This window comes from Triturus cristatus, chromosome 9, assembly GCF_964204655.1.
Source record: "Triturus cristatus chromosome 9, aTriCri1.1, whole genome shotgun sequence".
NCBI lineage: Eukaryota > Metazoa > Chordata > Amphibia > Caudata > Salamandridae > Triturus > Triturus cristatus.
Genome location: NC_140592.1, coordinates 1100839190 through 1100864239, shown reverse-complemented (window position 1 = coordinate 1100864239; position 25050 = coordinate 1100839190). Strand labels below are relative to the sequence as shown.

General features: G+C 46.5%; 1 protein-coding gene across 1 annotated transcript in view; it reads left to right on the top strand.

Moving 5' to 3' along the window:
* LOC146799434 (galectin-3-like) overlaps window positions 1-25050 on the top strand; it is a 218818-nt gene that overhangs the window by 31845 nt on the left and 161923 nt on the right. The window contains exon 2 of the mRNA XM_085627003.1: window positions 16168-16222. Within this exon, the coding sequence (XP_085483129.1) occupies window positions 16182-16222 (41 nt within the window). The 5' untranslated portion in view covers window positions 16168-16181. The remainder of the gene's footprint in view (window positions 1-16167; window positions 16223-25050) is intronic.

Sequence of the window (25050 nt, the reverse complement as noted above, 5' to 3'; positions counted from 1 at the left end):
CTGATTCATGCTAACCCTAGCTTCACTCCAGGTCTAGCTATAGGGAGGTTTCAAAATTGGAGAAAAATGATCAGAGACATGTTTAACTAGGGCAACATAAAGTTGTTCACTGATAGCAAACAAGAATTTCAACAATCCGAGGCAGAAAGACTTCAACAACTGAATCCTGAGCCACATATACTCCGTCCTGGGAGTCCCGCTTCCAAGGGAGCCTGCCCCAGTGCTGTTTGCTATTGCAAGTGGACAGTGGGGGGAGTGAGGCAGAAGATTTGAAATAGGGGGCGGAGGCAAAGTACTATTGAGATACCTCCTATGGGTGACCAAGAGGCTGTTTGCTCTAAATTAGAAGAAGCAAATTACACTGCCAGCAGAGCTGCGGATTTGAAACCTGTGGTACACAATGGCTCTGCAGAAGCTGACATATTACCTGTTGGACAATGCTAAACAATTTGAGAGCATCTGGGCTCCCCTACAACAGCATCTCACGTCTCTGCCAATAACTCGATCTAGACCAAACTAATCAAAGAGTGGAAGCACACGGGCAGGGACAATATGGTACATAGCGGGAGAGGACCTCAATATGTCAAGGATCACTGATAGAAAAATAAAAAAATACCCAAGCGGAGAGTGTTGTGTGGAAGAGGGAGGGGGGAGTGTGGCAGGTGAGTTGTTGTGGTTTTTATTTCTTTGGCCATGCACAGATAGGTTGTGGAGGCACTGGAATTTGGTTACAGTACATGACAACCTGGAGTGAGAGATATCACTCCAGATCCTGTTAAGTAACACAGCTTTGTTTATCTAAAATGGCAATAAAATCGGTAATACAAAAAATAAATGTGTGAGAAATTGGGTTATTGGTTGCTAGAGGGGGCAAAAGTCGCCAGCTCAGGCTGACCACGATAAGGTGCGGGCCGGGTACAGGGACCAGGTTAGTCCTGTTGGAAATGTTACCTTCTCAAAGTCTGGTGCGAAGAGTTCTGTTTGTGGTAGAGAAGGGTGCAAGGAGGAGAGATAGCATTGTGGATGGTCGCCACTGTAGCAAGAATAGAAGGGTTGGCATCGTAGATGATTGTCACTGTAGCATGACGATCCGGTTGGGCATCATTGGCGGTAACCATGGGCTCCCATTGCTGTAGAGTGAAGTGCAGATTATGTATTGCCTGTTGCCGCTGGCAGTTGTTGTAGCACAAAGAGTCGGTTTCACTGGAGGAGCTCATTTCATGCTAGCCAAGGGTCCAGGGCCTAGGGGCGCACCTCTTGGGTATTAGGAGCTCACTCCAGCAGAGGCCAGCAGGGCACAGGCCACTCCTGTTGCACCCAAGTGCAGCATGTTTGCTGGGCAGTTTCAGGGAGGCCTCTAGAGCTTGTTGTGTCACTGTAGCTCAGACAGGTTGTCAGCCAACTGACCTTTGGAGTCACCCACGTAAAATAGGATGAATGGAGCAGGTCCAGGCTTCCTTCTCATAGAGCAGGGGAGTCCATAAGCTGAAAGGCAGCACCAGTCCTTAAGCTGCAGGGCAGTGTTCTGGTAGCAGCAGGGCAGTCCTCTGTGGAACAAGGCAGGCTTCAAGCAGCAGGAAAGTGGTCAGGGGAACAAGGCAGTTCTTCTTCTATGATGTACACAGGCCCAGGAGTGTATTGATAATTGGCTCAGGAGGTCGAATATGTACACTTCCTGTCAGCCTTTAAAGTGGGGGAATTCCCTAAATTACTCCACATCTGGTTCTGGAAAGTTCGTCCCTTTCCCTGACAAGGCTCCAAAAAGTCGGAAGTGACAATTTCCATTGTGTGTGCTGGAGGCAAGCCCTTTGAAGTGCAAGTGGGGCAGGGAACAGGTCTGCCCACAACCCTCGTCGATGCCCACACCTTGTGCCTTTTGTGTTGCTGTCTGGAAAAAATACACAAGCCCCCACCAGCAGAGCCATTCACAGTCATGTTGCGTGGGACATTTGCAGAAGGCACAGATGGTGATGAAAAAAATTGCAATGAAAAAAATTGCAAACATTCTAAAAATTGCATTTTTAGAACTTTTGCTTACAATTTGATTTTACCACTATAAAGGAATTTAAATTAAAATCCATTCGATAGTAAACACATTCGGGGCACTTTGGTATTGCAGAAGGGGCAGCAGACGCATGTGCAGCCCCTTTTGTAATACCAATAACGCTGGCACACATAAAGTGCCAGCGCTATCTGCAGGGGGCGTTCCCTCATTTGCATGACTGTGTGCCCCATGCAAATGGAGGAATCCCTTTGCCTCTGTGCCCTCGTCGTATTACAGACGTGGATGCAGAGGCAAAAAAGCTGTTAGGAGGTGCAGTGACGGTGCACCACCTTTCAGGTGGCTGTCTGTCAGTGTGCCCCTGAGAGCAGCCCTCTGCAGGGGGTAAATGGGGTCCTATAAAAGCATCAAACATCCCCTTGCAGGCTGGTGCAGTCACTAGTCTGCAAAATTACGCAAAGGATATCAGGTTGCCTGTTTTAGGGAATCTGTAATCAACCTTGCGCAGTACAATGAGCAAAGCACACATCTCTGACAAGATAGGACAGCAAGATAAACACTTGCTGCTAACATCTGCTGTGGATCTGAAGCAAATTTTCAGTTAGCATGTCAGCACGGTCAACTCCACTGTTCTTTTTTTCTGTTTTTATTTTCTTTGATTTAGGGAGGTTAACAACTCCACATCCCACCTTTTTATTTAAATCCCTTACCCCCTCTACCCTTTTTCTCCTCTGGACCCTAAAAACTCCTTACCTTATTTTACTCCAACGCACTCTTGAACCCTAATACCCTTTACCCACCTTTACTTCTACCCACACCTGAACCCTAAAACCTTTTACCACTACCCACCACTAAAGCCTAAAACCCCATTACTATCCTTTAACCCTACTGGCCCGAATCATAAAACATTTTGGCCTCTTTTTGCCTCTATCTGACCCTGAATCACAAAAAACCCTTATCTCTACCCACCCCAAACCCCTAAATCTCCCTTGGTACCCCTTACCTCTTCCCTCCCGTGAGCCTTAAAAATCCCTTACTTCCTATTACCTCTACCCAACTCAACCTTAAAACACCCTTGCCTCCCATTACAGCTACGTTCCACTAAATCCTAACATCCACTTACCTCCCTTTAACCTTACCTGGCCCTAAATCACCCCAAAATCCTTACCAACCTTCAACTCTACACACTTCTGAACCCTAAAACCTCCTCGGCATCCTTCACCTCTTTCCTTCCCTGAACCTTAAAAGACCCTTACCTCTCTTTTCCTCTACCTGCCACTGAACGTTAAAAACTGTTTTCCTCCTCCCGACTTTGAACCCTAAAAACCCCTCACCTCCTTTTACCACTATCCACCTCTGAACCCTAAAAACTCGTTATTCCCCTTTACCTTTACTCACTGGAACCCTAAAAACGGCATACCTTGCCTTACCTCTACCTCTACCCACTGCTAAAGCCTAAACCCACCTTACTGCCCTTCATCTCTATCCACCCCTGAACCCTAAAAACCCTTACCTCCCTACCTCTACACGCCCCTGAACCCTAAACACCCTTTACCACCTCCTGCCCCTGAATCCTACAAAAAGCCTTACCTCCGTTTAGCACTACCTGCCTCTAATCACTAAAACACCCTTGTCAAAAATTACCTGAGAGGGGTAAGTCCCTACCTCACGTAGTAATCACAGTTCTTGTTACATGGGAAAGTCACTAATAAGACCTGAGGCCACCCCCTGGTCATTATTGCACAGAGCAGATGGGCTTAACTTAGAGGCAATGTGTTAAGTATTTATGCAGTACTAAAACAGTAATAAAGTTGAAATGCAAAACAAAAAAAATCCCAAAATGAATTGGAAAAATAGAGGAAAATGTAATAAACAAAAACACACCACCATGACAAAAATCCAATAAGGGGAACCGGAGATATGATTTTTTACGTTTTAAGTAAAAATAGCACCGAGAAGCCCAAGTGCCAATGATAGTCAATAGTTATGATAGGCAGAGACCTAGACGCAATTTGACGCTGACCGCAATGGAGAACAGGTCAGATGCACCAACCAGGTTTGTCCTGTAAAAGATTTTACCTTCTGACTTCAGTTTTTCAAGTCCCAATCCACCACAGGAGTACACTTCTAAATCCCCACAGGATACCAGGGAAGGAATTTAAAGATACACGAGATGGCAGGCAGAGCCCACTCCAGGTTTTGATGCTGGACAGTTGCAGGAAAGACCTCTTTGAGCTTGTTGTATCCCTGTAGCTTTTACAGGAGGCCAGCCTTATGACCCTTGGAGTCCACTTCTTTGTCTAGTCCTTCAGGGCTCTTCTCAGGTCTCAGACAGCAGGTTCTGCCCTTTCCTGATCTTTCCACAGGTCAAGGAGTGTTCTGAAGTGGGTTGCAAAAGAATTCACATTTATGCCTGGCTCAAGCTTGTGAGTGAGAATGACCTCAGAGGATGCCCCAAACAATGGGGTAAAGTTACCAGGGCTAAATCTACACACTTTGGGCATTTTTAAGATGGCTAAAGTCTTCGGCCTCACTAAACCTGGGCCCTGAGGTTTAGGGGTGTGTGTAGTGAATGTACAATGGTATACCAGTGTCCTCCTACATCTAACACAAAAATCCAGTTTTAGGCAGTTTTGTTACCCCATCAAACACAGAGACTGAAGTCTGATAAAATCAAAGCTCAGATTTCAGCATCCAGACATTAGATACCCACAACATGTTTTGGCATTCTGTTTCTCTTCTTTGTTTTGCACCCCAAATGTTATATGTTAAACCCTCAGTGAACCTATCAAGCGGGAAGTGACATTCAAGAATGATTTGACACTCTAATATCAAAGAAGATTCTCACAGCTCCACCCCAGTGTTCTCTCTAAACCACTAAAGGGGAGGCAGGCCCTGTTGTGAGCTATATCTGCCTGTGGAGGACCCTGATAAAATATTTATTAAGGTCCTTGCTCGGACAACCCTTAGCCGTGCACCCAAGGACCCAGACACAATTCTGTCAAGGGAACACCTCCCCACACCCACGGCTCATTGTTCCTGTCCTTGGAGCAGACACTTCTCACCACAAGGGGAGCCACCAAGCTGCCAGGTGACTGTTGAATACTCACAGAAAGACCTCCAGAGACTATAGGCAGATAAAATGCAATTTTTCAAGAGTATCTTTTCCATACTAGTTAAACAAAATTCGACTTTACCATTAAATTGGATTTGGTTTCACTAGTAAAAAGAGTCCTTGAAATATTTCTGTAGCTATGACTAATCTGGAATTAGTATTATAAGGTGTTATAATGTAATCCTGCGTTTCTCTATGGAAGCAACCAGCCTTGTTACAGAGAAAATAGCTTTTATGATTTTCACTGGTAGAACATATGGAATACTGAACTTCTACATGTCCTACTTTTAAGTACCATGCACTATACCCTGTGAGCAATGAGGCCAACCTTAGGGGTGACTTATTAATATTAAAAAGGAAGATTTAGGCCTGCTAAAAAGGTTTAGTTTGACAGGTCGAATTGGCGGTTTAAAACATCACAACTAGGCTTCAGTGGCAAGCCTGGAAGAATGCTTTACTCTGTCACTGGAGTAGTTACCACAATGAGTGCTGCAGCCGACTGGTGACATTTAACTTACAGGCCCTAGAAAGACTGTAGGTACCGTATATTAGGGACTTATAGGTAAGGTAAATATTCCAATCAGGAGTATACCAATGTTATCATGTTGAAAGAATGAGCACACGCATTTTATCACTGGTTATCAGGGGTAAAGTACATAGAGTTCAGCAAAAAGGCCAAAAAGAAAATTGGGGTGGCCCTGCCGAAAGGGCAAATTTCCAACACCTCCTAATTTCCTTTTCCTCCAACTGTCCATTGAAACCTAAAATACCCTTAATGTCAAATTATCACTACCCGCCACTGGATTATAAAACCCCTTTAAAACCCTTAGCACCCAGCACCCTTGCTCACGTCTGAATGCTACAAATACCCTTACTGGTCTTACTATCCTCTTTCTTAACCCACACCGGAACCCTAAAACCTCTTTAAAAGCCTTATCACCCAAACCCCTTATAAATAGAATTTTTTTTCACATGTAATGTAATTACTTTGCAGAAGTTAATTACTTTGCAGAATGTAGATAAACCTGTAAATGACAATAAAACATACTTAATTTTCTGTAAATCTTTTTTATTGGCATTTATAGAATGATCGAGATTGCACTCAACACAGTTACACATTCATAGCAAGAGCATCTTGTAACATATTGTATTCGCCAGTTTCATTTTACAGTACATTATCTACACATCTCTGGGACAGAACATATATTGCCATCACAACCTCTTTTTCAGGACTATTTATCTCCAGAGTGACCATCCCCTCTGGTGCCAATGCGATGATAAGATAGTCTCTCACTATGGCAATATACTCGATAGGGAATGATCGCGCCTTTTATCAACACTGGTCATCTTGGATGTGTAGATATTCAAGAAGCATAAGTCTGCTATACAAACCAATTGTTCAATACTTGCATAAAAGAAAAGAAAAGCCATATGAAGAAAAGGGAAAAACAAAAGAGACAAATTCCATATCAACACAAAAAAAGGAAACATACAACTACAACTAATGATGAACTGCCAGGGGTCTTCGATCAGCACAAACATCTGCCATAAGTTAACCAACAATACTTTGAGGTCAACCGGTACCCAAAGAGGGGGGGAGGGGGAAGGGGAATAAGAGGGAGAGAAACCAATAAAGCTCCAAACCAACAAAGGCTACACCTAGTCCGTAATTCAATTAAGCCTGGGCAAAGCACTACGCTACGCTCGCGTAGTTTGCGAAGCTTGCGCTACTTCGCACTACGCGAATTGCCCGTAGCACAGTGCAAACATGTGTAGCATAGCATTGCGTAGTGCTGCGGTCATTTTTTGCTTGCTCGCGGTCCTCAACATCAAGTTGGCGACCGCGAGCAAGCAAAATGACATCCCGGCGAGACTTTTTCCTTGTTCGTGATCAGCAACATCAAATTGCCGATCGCGAGCATGGAAAATGAACATCCCGGCGAGATTCTCAACGCGAGGAAGTCAGGTTTCTCATTGCGAGTGGTCGCGTATGCTCGCGACCGCTCGCGATGAGAAACTACCAGTCCGCGTTGAGAAATATGCCGCTCGAGTAAAAATCTACTCGAACAGCAGAAAACTACAGCTCGCACTGTGCAAGATGCCGTTTTCAATGATTGCACAGTGCCGGATGCTTGCCCGCACTGTGCAATCATTGAAAACGACATCTTGCACAGTGCGAACAGGGTACTACGCAGTTCGCGAAGTGCTACGCGTAGCTCGCGTAGTGCGAAGTGCACTTTGTGTAGCTTCGCGTAGTGCAACTTCGCGAACTACGCCCAGGGTTAAATTCAATCAGTTGTGCATCTGAATTGTGGCCTGGTAGAGGAGGGCCAGACTCCTTCCGCTCTCCAAGAACTTCGACATACCCACTCATCCCTCAACAGTCACCCAGCCTTTAAAGTGCGTGTGCCTCTCCCAGCCCTTCAGAATCGGCCGAATTAGTGTGTGAGGTCTGTTCATGTGCGTTCCGTGTGTCTCATGCCTTCACTATGTCCGCCCAAGGCTCTGCAAACGGTTTACGCCGCTTTGTAATCTCATCTTCTTTAATCAAAGCCTTTGCTTCTGCTCTAGCCCAGGAGATATCATCCTTCCAGTTCACCTCTAAAGGAGTCTGCTTCGCTTTCCACCTAAGAGCTATTATCCTCTTAGCCAAGGGGAATGCCATATCTATGAAACTATGCCCCAGTCTTTTGGATTTGGGTCTTGGGAATAGGCCTAAGAGGCAAACCTCTGGGGAGCACGTCAGATTCCGAGACAAAATCCTGTTAATCGTATCCACAATCTTGGGCCAATTATCTTTAAGCTCAGGACAGGCCCAAACCATGTGGTCAAAATCAGCATCCCTTTGTGAACATCTGGCACAGGCCTGGTCTTCACTCCCATATACCACTTTCAGCCTGTGTGGGGTAAGATAGGTTCTATGTAGCATATTGAATTGTATCCGCTTAAAAGCTGCATTCCTGGACACCTTTTTTGGGCCACCTAGAACTCTTTTCCACTCCCTCTTGGTGAGCTGCCTGTTCAAGGTACCCTCCCACTTCTCTTGCAGGCGAGGTAAGGGTCGATGTGTTATTTCCATTATTGCAAGATAGAGCCATTTCACCAGGTGTCCCCCTGAGCCCAGCACCACCATTGCCTGAAGAGCCGTATGGGCGTCCGATTCTTTCACATCTGGCCCCCATAGTTATACCAGTGCCCCCGTATCTTGCAGTAGTTCAGAAGCTGCCCCGGTGGTAACTCGTGGTATTCCAGAAATTCATCTAACGGGGGTAACTCTCCATCACTATAACAGTCTCCAACCGTCTGTATTCCCGCATCTTCCCAGCCCTGCCGCGGCGGAAGGGGGGGACCCATTCCTACCTGTGGGAACCTCGCAAGGGGGATACTTGGTGCATACAGCCGCGCATCTTTGGATTGTGCCGTACATCTATCCCAGCACTTCACTGCCACCGAAATTAACGTCCACATATGCTAGATCAACTGGTAACGAGTGGGCATCCTAGAAAGCAATACCACTTGTGTGGTGCCAGTGGGCAGTGACAAAGTGTCTAATCTTCTCCCATCGAGCCACCTGGCCATCCACTGCAGCAGGGGGCCCCCAATCCTCCTCCCACAAGTGGAAGTCGCAAAGTCTGCAGAGATTCTCTATTGCGCCCACCATTCCACACCAGGTCCTTTAATATCGCATCCAAGGTCTTAAACCAGCTCTTTGGTATTACTACCTGTAAATTACAAAAATGGTATAGGAGTCATGGTAACACCGCTATTTTGGACAGCGCCACCCAAGCTATAACTGGGAGTTTGAGCGTGCGCCAAAAGGCCATGTTCATCTATAGGGCTCTCAAAGCACTACCCAGGTTCCCTTCAAAAAGGTCCCCCTGAGTATGGTAAATCTGGATCCCCAGGTATTTAAAGGAGACCGATGCACATTCCAAGTCCAGAGGAAGATTCAGAGGTCTAGCAAGGGCAGGACGCAACGGGAACACATAGGTCTTCCTCTTATTAAGACGTAATCCTGAAAGCTCAGCAAATTCCTTTGGCATAAGTAACACTAATTGGATCCTGCTAGCCCCATCCTGTAGGTAAATTAGGACATCGTCCGCATATAGAGATACTATATGGCGGGTTCCGTCAAAAGCCAGTCCTAGTCTCTCACCTTCTTGCCTACATCGTTCTGCCAACGGTTCCATTGCTAAAGCAAAAAGCAGTGGCGACAGGGGGCATCCCTAGCAGGTTCCCCTATTGATGGAGCTGCCTGTGCGCACTCAAGCTCTAGGATTTTCAGTCAGGAGGCGAACCCAATTTAACCACCCTACTCCCATCTGCATCTTCCCCATTACTGCCAGTAAAAAATCCCAGCGGAGAGAATCAAAGGCCTTTTCCAGGTCCACTGCCACCACCACCGCGTCAGGGTAATCTCCCAGGTCTTTATGAAACAGGACACAATATAGTCTCCGCAAGTTATTGGATGTGGAACGTGAGGGGATAAAACCACTTTTGTCAGTATGGACCAATCGTAGCATATGCGGTAAGAGCCTGTTTGCCAATGATCTGCTCAAAATTTAAAAATCCCCGTTTAACATTGCCAAAGGCCAAAATTCCGTCACCTCTGCATGATCTTTCCTGGTCTTTGACAAGGGAATCACCAGTGCTTCTCTAATGGAGGGCGGTAGCTGCTTCTCCTTGAGTGCAGCCTTATACATCTGCTCCAACCTCGGGGCCAATATATCCACAAAGGCTGCATAAAATTCAGCCAGAAGGCCATCAGGCCCAGGTGTTTATCCCCGCGCCATTTTACTGGTAGCTGCCTTGATTTGGTTCACCTTAACTGGTAACTCCAGCGAGTCCTGTGAGTCCCGGTCCAGTCCCTGTGACCACAGCCCATCTAAATATGCCCGTAATTTGTCTCCCTGATTAATTTCCGGTGGCCCATAGAGTTTCTCATCGTACTCCCGGAACGCATCATTAATGGCTCTTGGAGAGCAGAGAACTTGTCCATCTACGTCCATAATACTAGGAATTGGAGCACCCCTACCTTCCGGTCTGATCAACCAGGCCAACAGCCTCCCTAACTTACCTCCCTCTTCGTGTTGCTTAGCTTGGTAAGCTTGAAAATCTAGTGCCCGTACCCTATCCCACATGGTATTGTAAAGGCTCCTCGCATCCGCTAATTTGCTCTGTACCTCAGTCCCTTTCTCTACCTTTCTATCTAATGCCAAAATCTGAGCTTCCAGTTCTTCTAGTTCTCGGGTAATCTCTTGTCTAGCTCCCACCACCTGTCCCAAGCATTGTCCCCTGGCTACCACTTTAAATGCATCCCATTCCACCAAGGGGGAACTAGCAGTACCTTGGTTCTCAGCAAAATAGGTGACTAGCGCTGCAGAGAGAAGTTGCCTAAATCCATCATCTTCCAACAGGGCAGGGTCCAATCTCCACATTGGGATTGAAGCCCTCTCAGGAGTAGGGGCAAATTGTAACAGTAAGGAACTGTGGTCCGAAAGACATCTACCCAGGTATTCAGCCCCAGACAGCATCGGGCCAGGTTATCGGAACAAAGAAACATATCTAATCATGTGTGCAAATCATATAGGTGGGAGTTAGGTGGGAGTAGTAGGAGTATTCTCTCTGTTGTGCATTATGAAGTCTCCAGACGTCTGTTAAGTCCCACCAGCAGTCCAGTTCCTGAGTCCCCTAGCTATAGCGGCAGCGAGTGCACCCCGCAGTGGAGGAGTGGATCTATCCCATCCTATGTCGTAAACACAATTAATGTCTCCTCCCAGTATCAGATCCTGATGTGCCACCTCTGCTAGTGTTCCAGAAAGCTGGAAGGGGAGCTGGTCGTGGTTTGGTGCATATATACTTCCCAATGTTATTTCCCTGCCCTTCAATTTGCCCTTGATCACCACAAATCTCCCGTCTGCATCTATTATTTTCTGGGAGAGCTGGAAGGGGACCCCGGGCCTGATCCACACAAGCACCCCCCTTTGCGAAAGCCGAATAAGTAGTTGTGAATAGTTGCCCTCTCCACCTCCGTCTCAACCTGGTTACCCCGTTTATGTTAAATGGGTCTCTTGCAGGATTACCACATGCGCTCCCCCACGTCTGATATAGCTTAGGATACTATAACGCTTGGTAGGCGAACCCATACACCGAACATTCCAAGTGAGGAGTTTTAACTCCTCAGCCAGACTGGTATTTTGTGTCATCAATCAGCACAGTGCCCCCCCCAAGCACCTCCCCCAGAGCGTCAGCTGGCTGAATAATCCCAGACCTCCTGGCATGTTACAACAAACCCAACAATTCAACTTTGTGGAGAGGATGTGGTCCGTCGTCTAAACTGCTGACTTTGGTGCTGGAAACCAGAGTTCGAGCCTTGAGGTCGCGTCCACATCCTGTGATTCTGGGCAAATCACTTAATCTCCCCGTGCCTGAATGTCTAATGTAAATACGGTGCTCATGTAAAGCGCTCCAATACCTTCGGGTCGAGTTTGCGCTATATAAATATACAAAAAGAAAAAAAAACAACAGTCAGCTGCCCAAACTCGCAAGAAGATTGCAATATACTAAACTACAGGAAGTAGTTAAGGCCCAAAGCTGCTAGCCCAAGGGCCTATAAGGGAGCGTGACTATCTCAACTAATACCCAACAAGATACAAATACGCATCTTAGGCGCCTCAGCCTAGATTGGCCGTTCCACCCCGTGCCCAGGAGCGCCTGCCGGCCACCCACCCCAATCCCTCTTTATATACTCGTGTCTGAATCTGAACCATCAGTTCCTCGTTTTGACCCTGAACCTCTCACCGATGATGATCTACTGCTTTGCAGCATGACTGCAACTGCCTTTAGCGCCTCTGCTCTCTCCATTGCTGTTCGTGACGGGCTCGGCCTCTTAGCAGTCCTCCGCTGTTGACGTCTCCGCAATCTCTTCCTAGGGTCTCTGGCTCTGTTCGATTGTCCCACTCTCTGTTGCATGGGTTGAGCTTCTGTTTTATAGGCCTCAATCCACTTCCAGGCTGACTTGGGGTCCTCGCAGAAGTGGGTTGTCCCCTCCACCATGATCTGGAGGCAGGCCGGGAACATCAGAGAATATTGGATCCCCTCCTCTTGCAGGGCCTTCTTGACTTCAAGGAATGAGGTACGGCATCTCTGGACCTCAAGTGTATAATCAGGGAACAATGACACCTTATTGTTCTCAACTGTGTACAGCCCCTCCAAGCACGCACTTTGCAACAACAGATCTCTGACTCGGAAGTGAAGCAGTCTGGCCACCACAGGGCGCTGCGGCCTCCCCGGTGCCAGCAGTCTAGTGGGCACACAGTGAGCTCTTTCCAGGGCATATAACTGAGACAGCCCCTCGGGCGCCACCATCTCACAAAGCCATGCCTCCAGGTATTTGACCATGTCCTGGCCTTCCTTCTGGTTCTGGAAAACCTAGGACCCTCACGTTGTTTCTCCGGTTTCGCTCTTTTGCGTCTTCTGCTCGCCGCTCTAGTACGTTAACCCTATTGGATAGTTCTCTGACCTGCTCAGTCAAAGCCTGCTGCACTGGGGCAAGAAAATCCAGTGTCGATTCAGTTTGTTTCACTCTGTCTGCCAATTTAGCGTGCTCTGTCCTTAACAGGCCCAGGCCCACCGCAACTGTGCTAATATCTTGATGTAATGTCGCTTTGGTGTCGGCGATAGCCTCCAAGGTTTTGGTCAGTTGTTGGTGCAAAGGCACCTCCGGCGATTCTCCTCCCGAATCTTTTAGCACTGGGTCAGGCGCACTGTCTTCCTGTTCCGGGGGGATCCCTCCTGCTTTCCCTTGGACTTCCCCATTGCCGGTGCGATCAGGTCTCCGGCCACTGATCTAGTGTGCCATTCTCTGGGCGGCCAGGGATCTGCCGCCATTGTCTATGCCCCACACCACTCCAGCGTAGGGACAATATCCTCTGTACTGCCGTTGGATTTTTCTAGCGATGGCTCGGCCTGATACAGCCCAGCCAACGTCAATCCCTAGGGCCTCGTACGAACAGCACCCGGGTCAGGCCATGCCGCTCCCATAGAGGGTCCCCACTGCAGTAGGCTGTTCCACCCAACAAGTTGCAACCAAGCTGTGCTCAGGTCTCAGATCAGTTGTCCATCAAGAGACCCGTGGCTCACCAGGGAGCAGAAAGTAGCTGGGTGACCTCCAGGGGACAGCACCAATAGTGCCTTAATATGGCTGCACGATCGATACAGGGGGTAGGCCAGTGGGCACTTATTGGGACTGGGATGGCCCCCGTAACAGCGAGCTTTCGCTTCGTAGTGAGTCACAGTAGGTGTAGGTATCTTCCCAGCTCATCACCAGAAAGACCTATGACCAAGTACCACCAAATCCACAGCGTGGCAGAGAACCGCGCGGGGCAGCAATCTTAGAAGAGGCTTCTTCAAGATTCAAACCGCCTCAGTTGCCCACAAACTGTGCGGGCGCGTGTCAGCATGGTAATCCTCCAATTGAGAGTGCCCCAAAACCCTCAGTGAACAACAGTATTGTGAGCAGGTATGTTAATTGCGGGCACGCCCCAGCCGCACCTCCACAAAGTCACACAGCTGGACGGCCACAAGGTCACAACACAGCAGGCAACAGCACATCCCTCAATCCGTGCAGAGAGAGCGCAGCAGGGAGGAGGGTGTTGGCCGCCAACAGTTTTAGCCCGCTGTAGTCTCTTGCAGGCTTGTGTAGGCTCAGCCCTTTCTTTCCCACAATGTCGGCTACGCTACTCCTAAACACCTGGCCTCCCAAGTGCGACTGGGGGACTCACCTCTACAATCCGGGGCTGTCCCTGAATGCCTTCACACACCTCAAGTATTGCTCTCTATCGTGCCACAACGCAGGGGCCAAGGAGGTCCCGAGCAACGAGCTCCCAACGGCAGTGTGGCTCTCTCGGCCGCTGTTGTGCAGAGGGTGCCGGCTGCACATCTTCCCCCAATCCACGTCAACCACCAACGTAAGGATATGCCAGACTTTCCGAATCCCAGTCTAGCAACAGAAACACAAAGGAGATCGAGTAGTCACCTAGGGATGTTGTGCTGAACCGCCAATGGTTCGGGTAATGTGCAATATCGTCCGATCAAAGTTCGGAGTAAGCCTCTGAATCCCCCGCACCTTCCGCCCTCGGGGTCTGTAGCACTCCACATGCAATGGCGTCTGTCTCGGGGATGCAGCCCCACCTGACACCCCCCTCTGTCCGAGGTCCACAGGCTCCCCTGACCGGGCTTCAGCTCACTGACACTGTTTTCGGGCTCCGGTGACAGCGGCCTGTCTGTTGCAGCCTGATTTCCGCTTCGGTCTCCGGCCTCCTCTACAAACGCTGCTCTGTCACTTTCTCAGGCCACCATTTTACCAGAACAGTGTCTGCCCCGCATCGCACTCCGCTCCCCTCACAATCACCAAGGGATGACAATTGGGTCCTCGGTAACTGTGGCAAGCCGGGCCCTCCAAGGCGCACCTCCGGGCATCGGCGGATTCCCTGCAGATCAGGATAATTAAAGCGGCTGGTGCGGAGCTCTCAGCTCACGCGTCCGCCATCATCGGCTCTCCACAATAAAACATACTTGTAATTACATGCGTGCCTTTCTATTTCACTTCAAAAGTATGTGATTGTATATGTTCATCACAATCTGTGGCTCACAGAGCACGGGGAATTTCGATAGGGTCAATCAAAAGTACCCAAAAGTGTCCCTATCCCCCCCCAGAAATATAGGGCCCGATTACGAGGTAGTGGGAAACTTTCCGCCCGACACCATCTCGGATTCGGGAGCAACCGACCTGCTGTCGGCGGTTCCGCCCGACTGATTATGATGCGACCGAACACGGTCTGAGTCACATTGTTTCCTATAGGAGCTTGTGTTCTGACCAACAACACACGCTCCTATGGGGAAATGGGGTGTGTGTAGAAAATTCTGCGCCCTGTCGTGGGCACCCCATGGTGCCTGCCACACAGTGCAGGGTTTTACAGCGGGGTCCCTTAGGTACCCCCTCAGCCCCCAACCAGAGGCCACAGGATGAAGAGGCCATGCTAGGGACCCCAAAGTCACTCTCTGACAGCCTTCCCATGTCGGACAGGCTGACTCGGAAAGGCTGTTGGAAATCGGCATCGTAATTGTACGTTCGGAATCGCTGTCCATTGAGGTGTACGATGCGGTTCCGACTGGCACGAATTCTCTGAGAGCCAGTCGGAACTGATTCGGAGTAACCCCACTGTTTACCTTCCGAGTGAGAGCATCATAATCCGTCGAGCGGATTGTAAACCGACCAAGTCCATCGGAAGGGTTCTGACATGGTCAAGGAGATTCCGACTGTCGGGAGGAAGCTTTCCACCTGACATCGTAATAAGCCCCTAAGTGTCTCCTACACCCCTGTCTTCGTCTCAAAATCCTGTGATTCTGGGCAAATCACACAATCTCCCCTGTGCCTAAAAGAATTAATGTGAATTTGTGTAATGTAACCAGTGCCCATGATAAGTGCTCCAAAACTTTCTATCGTCGAGTTTGTTCAATAATAAAAAAGTGAAAAAAATACAAAATGGTACGTCATTCACAGCATGAACAGCGGATGGGCACTAATTAAAATAATCAATCTGTGATTAGTCTGTGTGGCACAGACAGTAAAGGAAGTGATGCACGTAGGCCAATAAGAAGCAGCAAAACCAAGTGGCAATGATGCCAGCGAATGAAGGGACTTCAAGCCCTTTATTGTAAACAATGCCTTTCCCTGCAGACAGCGCATGCGCTATCGGCACACTAGACCTACAAATGATTAGCCAACCGTTATTTCATTTGACATTGCTTTTGCATTTGTTTACTCACAGCTTAACTATTCTGGTTCTGCCAATGAATACTCATGTGCATGCTCATTTGAGTAAACACAAAGTTCACTGTCACATGGCGGGTCATTTCTAATTTTGATTGATTTGCAAGGCTATGGATGGAACACTAAAGAGTGATACGTTAGATTTATAAAACAAAAAATATCACTTTTTCTCTGTGAAGAATAAAGCATAAAAATGTGTTTTTTTTTATCTTCTAGGTGCTGCTGCTACCATGCTGGCATTTCCAGCAGTATGTTTTCTTCTTGCCAACCTGTAAGTGTATCCTTGAGTTCTGAAAATATTGTAAAATAAAACATTTTTATGGAGTTTACAGTTTGGGAAGCAAAAACAATGTTATCTGCATTTTAGTCGTATGTCTTTTTAAAAGTGTGGATCTACAAACTGAAATGTAAAAGACCAACCCCTAGAATATATACAGCTTAGTCACCCACCGCATGACATTAGCAGGCTATTTCAAACCAGTGTGCACTCATTAAAGCTTTGTGCATATTCTTCTATAGCAGCAAATATTTTTTTAGGTCAGACAATATGTGAGAGACCCTCTCAGCATCCAGAACTAAGTAGACACAGATATTGTCGGTTGTCTCTCATTAACAAGCATGCTGCAGGGTCTCCACAGTATTCTACATAACCATCATCCATCATTAAAGTCGAAGAAAAATCTAAATGATTTGAAGTGCAAACATAAAAACTGGGAAACAGCAGGAATTATCTTAGTTTAGATCAGAAACCATTAATGTGTAATATAAAAAATTGTCAAACAATGGGCTAGACCAAACTCATTCAATGCTCACATTGCCCAAAATCTACCAAAGTTAACTTCAAAATAATTTAGCAAGGGCGTGGGTAAAGAAAATAGTGGAATATATTATGAATAAGGCTCCCTGTTTTCCGTTTTTACTGATTTTTACAGATAAATACAGACAGAAAACATTCATTTTCTTGCCTGTATTTATTTTTAAATGTGTATAAAAACAGAAATTGGGTTGCTTTTTGAGTAATTCTAAATACTGTCTGCCATGACTGCCAAGCCAATAAATGTGTGGATTGATAGATAAGAAGGTAAAAAAGGAAGGAATTTTAGTAAAGAGGCTTTAATGGCAGTTACTCAAGGTTCTTACCGAAATTTGCATATTTATGCACTGATTTATGTTCTGTAGGTGTTCACAGCACTGAAACCTAGCAGACATTCAAGCATAAGTGCATATTTATTGGTTAAATAAATGTGGGAATATACTAATTTCACCTTCCTTTTTCCACAAAACCCAAAATAAATATGGATAAATACAGATGAAATGAGCAAAAAATAAATATGGATAAATACAGACGGAAATGTCTAAAAAATAAATACTATAAAACTGGGAGCCCTAATTATGAATCAAAATAGAGGTCATACACAGAGGGGCACTAGTGTAGCTCTGAAAATTAGGATAGTATAATGTTTGATCGAGAGGGAAGCACAGACCTATGCATATGAGTTTATTTAATAATTATGAAGCAATTTGATATTCAAACGAGCTTGCTGTTTAGGGATTAGCGCCTAATTTTCATAGGAAATCAGGCATATGGACTGGACATAAACTTAAGCAGATGTTCCACTACAATCTTTAGACTGGAAGATTTCCCTTCAATAGCTGAAAAAAGTGACTTGCTTCATTTACCACACACTGTTACAATACAACCCTTATGTTTTGCTCTATTGATTTATACTTGCTTATTTGTTCAGTACAGTACTAATGCTTGCTGCACAATGGGAAAAATCCCAGTCAGCCACCAACACAAGTAATGCCGGGTGAGCTGCAAAGGCTATGAATCTGAAAACCCAATTAATTAGAATAAACATTCATGATTTAGTGGATAAACAACTAGGACATTGAATACTTACTAAAGAGCAGTTATGTTAATAGTTTCTGTATATGAGCCACCGTTTATTTCCAGGAATTGCGCTGCTTGAGTCAATCAAGTTAAACAGCACAATGTTTTTAATTTTTAATTAGATTTTTTACTGCATTCAGTTACTACGACCCTTGCATACTAAATGTTTAAAAAAAGTATTAGTAGAAGAGTGGGGAAAGTGCATATGGAGGATAGATTAGTGTGAGAAGATTCAAGTGCTTGGCAACCCAAAAAATTTAAAAGAGTGTGGTGGATAGGGCGCAAATGGTGATGGTATAGAGAAGGCTGTAGAACCTTATTTTTGCAAGAGAGTGAAGGCACAGAGTGCAAGGGGGCATCAATGCACAAAGTGACTTACAAAGAACCTGAACCATCACTACTGTGTCCCTTGGGTAATAGCATATCAAGTATGCCATGAACCCTGGTGCAAGCAAGGGAAATGGCCTCTTTAACTGCTGTTCGGAGAGTAAAATACAGCACTGGCAAGGTTCAATGGGTCCCCGAGGGCTATGGAGCCCAGTACGACTGCACCTGCTGCACCAGTGGTAGCTATGCCCCTGCCCTTGGGTACCACAAAGTCCTTTGCCTTATATAGAGCCAGTGAAGCTGTTAAAGAATAGGTGGAATACGAGAGTGCAAGTTTGTTCCTGGCACCAGTCAGGTACTGTAGTACGTGGTTGCTGCAGCTGTATCAACAAATATTGTGTCAGTTCCAAATATAGGCATTTGCAATTAAGTGCTTTCCTGAAATGAACACTGTGACAAAAAAGATCTTCTCATACTCAGGTAAAAGTGGAAGGATTTTCTTCCGAATATTAAGCTAGTAGTGCAGGTTTTGATCATTGTTCTGATGTATGTCTCAATATTAAGTTCATCATGTCGTTCAACAAACCCGTTTGTGAATGACTAAGAAGGTCGTAGGAGCAGAAAAACTGACAATTGTCATGTCGAAGCCAGGTGATTATGTATCACAAAAAAGGTGTGGTCATGAAACCCTTGGGGATTGTTGGTCACAGACCAGCCTCTAAGCTTCAATGGGGGAGGCAGATAAGAGATTGGGCAAAAATTGGAAAGATTGCTTTGATTAAGATCATCTTTTTAGAAACTGAGTTACTACTGCTTCCTTCAGTTCAGATGGCAACGATCTGTTAGTTAACAGGGCATTTATTGCTAGTTAGAGCAAAGGAACCATGATGTTGGGAGACTTTTTGAGCTGTGTCTTGGGCATGTCACTCGTGATCCTAAATAACCCCTACTTTTTTGTCAAACATATTTGTATTGAGTTTTTGACATAGTATATCATATAACATCACCATCATATTCTTCACAGGAATGACGTTAAAGAATTGTTACAGGACTGAAACTGTGAAGAGTCATACACATCATCAGAGCTAGTCCTCGACCCAATCTTAATGTAGTGCACAATTAAGGGGTACAGTCTCTAACGTAACTGGGCTTAGGGCAAGTCTCTGCGCTCTGCACAATGCAGCAAACAAAGCCAAAAATGTCCCATCATCCTTCGTGATAGCTCGCTCTGGATTCCTTCTAGTCCGAGGGTGTTATACAAAAAGTACTACAGTTGTATTAGAACAGCTCCTAACTGTGGAGCAGTGAACACAAAATGAGTAACCAACCCTCGTCCACCCCCCTCCTCCCTCCCCTAACATGGTAGCGGCACGTAGAAAAGAACAACGTGTTCCTCAATTTTGTTTGACAGGTTGCACTTTATATCTGAAAGAGGTGTAGTGCTCTGACAGAGGAAGGACAAACAGTGGATGGTAAACCACAGGAAAGAAAGGTGACCAGGGGGCCCTATTTAAATTCAAAGTTCTTAAAATTATCCCTGAAAATGTCTGACATTCGTTCCAGACTAAGCAGTTTCCATAGCCTAGAGTGCCAGAGGGAAATTGCCGGAGCTTCTCTTCTTTTCCAGGCTACTGCCAATGTAATCTTTGCCGCCCCTATACAGAGCCACATGATAGTTTTATCAGCCCGGGTCTGGTGTTCTAAGGATGGATCACGAAGGCCCAGAAGAATCTCTGCCATAGTGGTTGGGATAGGGTATCCCAGCATATCCTTAATGTGTGCAAGTATTTCTTCCCAGAAAGGCCGTATGTGTGGACAGTCCCACCAGATATGCTGGAAGTCCCTCAGTAGCCCACACCTCCTCCAGCATCTATCAGATGAATCGGGGAAAATCGGTCGTAGTTTGGTGGAATGGAGGTACCAGTCCATCATGGTCTTAAGGTGTGCCTCTCTAAGGTCTATGGAGTGGTTGAACTTCGTGATGTCAGACCATAAATGGGACCATTCCTCATCTGAGATGCCTCGTTGTAGGATACCCTCCCACATGGACATATAGCGTGGTCGTGTGGAGATTATAGTGGTAAGGAGAAACTTATAGATAAAGGAAATTGCGCCTTTTATGGAGGTAGCCTTAGTGAGAAAAAATTCAAATTTTGTAAGGGGACGAGTGGCCGGCTCTCGTACTTGTGGTGTGAGGGTTAAAATGTAGCAGCGTGAAAGGGGAGGGAAAAGAGGTCCATCTCTCGTCACTTGCCACCGAATCCCATACCTTGAGGGTTGTGCGTGTACGAGTGCTAATGTAGGTGTTCTTGGGTCTATCATGTTTAGGGCACCAGATCAAGTCCCATATGGTCCGTCCAGTCACACTGCGATCCATATGTAACCAGTGTTTATCAGACTCATGCTTCGACCATTCGATCAGAATGCGTAGTTGGGCGGCCTTATAGTATAAATGAATATCTGGAAGTCCGACCCCACCCTCCCCTCTGAAGCGACGAAGTATCAAAAATGAGAAGCGCGCCCGCCTCCCCTGCCATATGAAGTTCAAGATCATGGTTTTAACGCGCCGAAAGAAGTCCCTCTCCAGTTCAATGGGCAGAGCTTGAAATAGATAAAGGAGCTTGGGGAGAAGAGTCATCTTTATGGCGTGAATTTGGCCCAACCAGGTCAGGAAGAGGGATTTCCATTTATTGACCTCTGCTTGGAAACGCGCGAGTATGGGGGGAAATTGGCAGTATAGAGTCCATCCACTTTTGGTGCGATCTGGACACCCAAGTATTGTATAGAAGAGGTGGTCCATTGGAGGGGCGTGAGAGGTTGGAGTCTACGTAGTTCCACTGGCGGGAGAGTGAGATTAAGGATAAACGACTTGTCTAGATTTACTTTAAAGCCTGCTACTGCTTAAAACCGAACTAGTTCCAACTGTAGGGGTGGGAGGGACATGGCCGGGTCTGCGGAGGGATAATAGGAAATCGTCAGCGAAAAGGGAGATTTTGTGTTGTTCCCCCATGAAGGGGATGCCCTGGATTACAGGGTTTGCTCTAATTGCCGCTGCTAGGGGCTCGATACTAAGGGCGAAAAGTAGGGGGGAGAGGGGGCATCCCTGTCTAGTACCTCTGGAGTGTAAGAAGGAGGGCGACTGCACACCGTTGACCATCACCTTAGAGTGGGGTTGAAAGTAATTAGCCCGAATCATAGTGAGGAATTTGGGTGCAAAGCCGAAGGCCGTGAGAGTGTGGATAAGGAATGCCCAGTCTACCCTGTCGAAAGCTTTCTCCACGTCCAACCCGATTAAGACCTTGGGAATCCGACGTCTATTGGCCTTCTCGATTAAGTGTACAATGTGACGGGTGTTATCGTGTGTTTGGCGACCCTTAATAAATCCCGATTGTATGAGATCAGGCATAAGATCGTTCAGCCGTTTTGCTAAAGTGGAGAAGTATAGTTTTGTGTCAAGACTAAGCAGCGCAATAGGCCTGTAAGAGGCGCAAGCTTTGGGATCCTTTCCCGGCTTTGGTATAACAGTTATCATTGCTTCCGATAAGGAGCCGGTGATTGAGCCTTCCTCTGCCATTTTATTAAAGAGCCGTGTAAGATGCAGAGTAATATCAGGGGCAAAAGTTTTGTAAAATAGAGCGGTATACCCATCTGGACCTGGAGCCTTATGAAGTTTGAGAGCCTTAATAGCAGAGGCAACGTCCTCGGAGGTGTTAGGGGCAGAAAGTAGCTCATTCCATTCTGGGGAGACTTGTGGGAGTTGAAGGGTGTGGAGGTAATCTCGTTGGGCGTCGGGATCTAAGTTGTCCCCAGTGTAGAGGATTTTGTAAAAGGATCCGAAGAGATCCGCTTTTTCCTCGTCACTATGGGTGAGGTCTCCATGTGATCCCCAGATACCGCCAATGTACTCCCTTACTCGTTTATCCTTGAGTTGCCTAGCAAGGTGTTTGCCAATCTTGTTGCCCTGAGAATAGGTTAAGTGACGTAGTTTCAGTAGGGTAAATTCTGCCCTGTTGTTGTATATGGCTCGGAGTTTACCCCTAAGCGCTGTCAAATTGCGGAGGGATTGCCTAGTGGAATTCTGTTTATGAGCTTGTTCGGTGGAGGACAGTTCTGTCTCCAACAGTTCCCTTTCTTTGGTGCATTGTGATTTTAATGCGGAATTAAGGGAAATGCATGTCCCCCGAAAGACCGCCTTATAGGCGTCCCAGGTGGTAAGCTCCGATGTGTCCTCTGATTTGTTAATGTCAAAAAATTCAGTGATGGCTTCCCTTAGTTTAGTGCAGGATTCCTTATCCCGCATAAGCGCAGTCGGGAAGTACCATCTGGGAAAAGCAGAAGAGTTTACCCTCCAGGACATAGAGACTTCTAGGAAACTGTGATCTGATATTGAGAGAGGGAATATTTTAGCTTCTTGTGTGATTGGCTGATAAAGATGTAATCAAGGCGTGAATACGTGCGATGCACATGCGAGTATTATGTGTAGTCTCGAGAATTAGGATATAAAGTACACCATGAATCTAAAAGTCTCATGTCATGAAGTTGTTGTCGTATGGCCGTGGAGAAAGAACCCATTTCTGAGCGTTGTGGGTGGGTGCTGTCTAAGTCACTCTGCCAAGTTAAATTGAAGTCGCCCATGAGTACTAGCGGTCCCTCTAAAAAGTCCAAAAGTTTCCCCAGAAGAGTGTGTAGGAAGGACGTCTGGCTAGCATTGGGGGCGTATACTGCCGCGAAGGTGCACAGTTTCCCCATTAAGCGACCCTTTACCATGATTCAGCGGCCATCCTTGTCGCGTTGTATATCCAATGGTTGGAATTTGGTGTAGGAACGGAATAAGAGTGCAACCCCCCTATGTTTCGTTTGTGCTGAGTATCTATAAATTAGTGGGTAGTGTTTGTGTTGAAGCCGTGTGTCCTCAGATCTAGCTAGATGCGTTTCCTGGAAGGCCACCACATCTAGGTGGTAATCAATGATATACTTCCATACCTTTTTGCGTTTCTGAGGGGAGTTAAGGCCTTTAACATTCCAGGTGCCAATGGTAATTGTCATAGTGTTAGAAGGTAAAACAACATATCAAAGAGAGCCCTGCCATACCTGACATGACCGGAACCGTCAGTTGTCCCCAAGGGCTAGACCACCCCCCTCTAATGAAGTAAAAAATTACTGTGCAATCTGTAAACCTTTTATTATAAACAAAGAAGGGACAGGAGCCGGTTTTTAAGATGTCCTGCTCACTGGCTCCAAAGGAGATCAGTTAAAGAGGGGTGAGAATCCTAGTGAGAAAGAGGGTATGGGGTAGACAGGTCTGTCTTCGTAATGCCCTCACACACCCCAGGAGGTGTCATGCTTCATCATTTGGGCATTTGCCCCTCGTCAGGCTGGCGCTGCAATGCCTGACGGGCTCCCGAGATCGGGGCTCTTTTTCGGGGATCTTTTGAAGAAGCCTTTGGGCGCTTGCGGGTATGAGGGCTAGGTAGCGCACAAGTGAACTGGTTAAAAAGGTTTTGAGCAATCCTAAGTACAGTTTTAATTTTTAAGGTAGCTCGCGCCTGGTTAAAAGGTGAGAACACCCTTGTATTGGAGTAATGTACCTAAAGGGTTAGTGTAGTGTAAAGGGTCAACATGTTTCGTGCCAAAGCTGCCCGGAAAGGGTCAATTGGCACTTCGTCAGGACCATCAAAGTAGTGTAGTGTGTGCACTGCCGTCTGGCTCGTGCAAATAGAATGTGCCAGCGATGGTAGGGAGTATACTAGTAGACTAGTGTTGGGGTATACTAGTGGACCTGTAAAAGGGAAGGGGGAAAGAAAATAAACAACATAGCGACAGACAACCAAAATTTAGTTAAAATTGTTGAAACAATGCAACAACATTATAATTAGATGGCAGCACATTTGTACCCCGTAACGACACTGCTGTATTTAAGGAACCGAATGGAAGACTCCCACACGGGGCCCAGAGCAAGGGTAGGACGCCAGCTAGTTGCCCGCCTACTCCCGTGAGTATCCAACTGATTTCTCAAGACTACTGGTAAGGAGCATCCTTTAGAGTCAGCGTGTGTGCACCAAATAGTTTCTAAGTATCCCCCTTGTTGTTTTTTTTTTTATTCTGGTTCTTCACAGCAACCGGAGCAACTACGTGCTCTGGTTGATCCCCGTCAACCCAGACTAGTAAGACCAGGGTGAGTGTACCATGATCCACTATTTCATGTGTTGTTTAAACCTCCTCCCATGGTGATTGTACCATGACCCACTTCCACTAGTACGACTGCCGGGCACCTCATCCTAGGGTCGCTACTTCCCATGTTGTCACTTTTAACTTTTACCGGCGACCGCCATGATACCTCATTTCGAGGCTACTGCCCCGTTGAGGTCACCGGCTACACCACTCACGCCGTATTTCCACTCTCACTCCGTTTACTCAAATTACCGTGAGGTGTTCTCATAGGTGATACTCATAGCTCCTACTCGAGGATGCCCATGAGTTATGTCTCTTCTTCTTTTTCGAGTATGGAACGCGTTACCACAAAAACGTACGCATGAGCTGCAATCGGGCTTTTAGATCGTAAACTACGGTCCCGTTATGACCAACACATACGTCATTACGAATTTTTTAATTTTCACTAACCTTGCGCACAAGAGGCTAAAGGTATGATTAAGGATACTAAAAACGGGCATTGCTCACATACAAACTATGCATGCCACTTTCCCCTCAACCCATACACTGGGGAAACACTTGGGTCACCAGCTGTTGCTGAACCTTATTAATATGATGTGGCCTAATGCTTCCAACTTAGAAAAGAAATAACTGGCACATCTACCTTTCAGAGAATGCTAATCAACAAAATTGTGTCACTTATTATATGGGATACACAAACACAATCC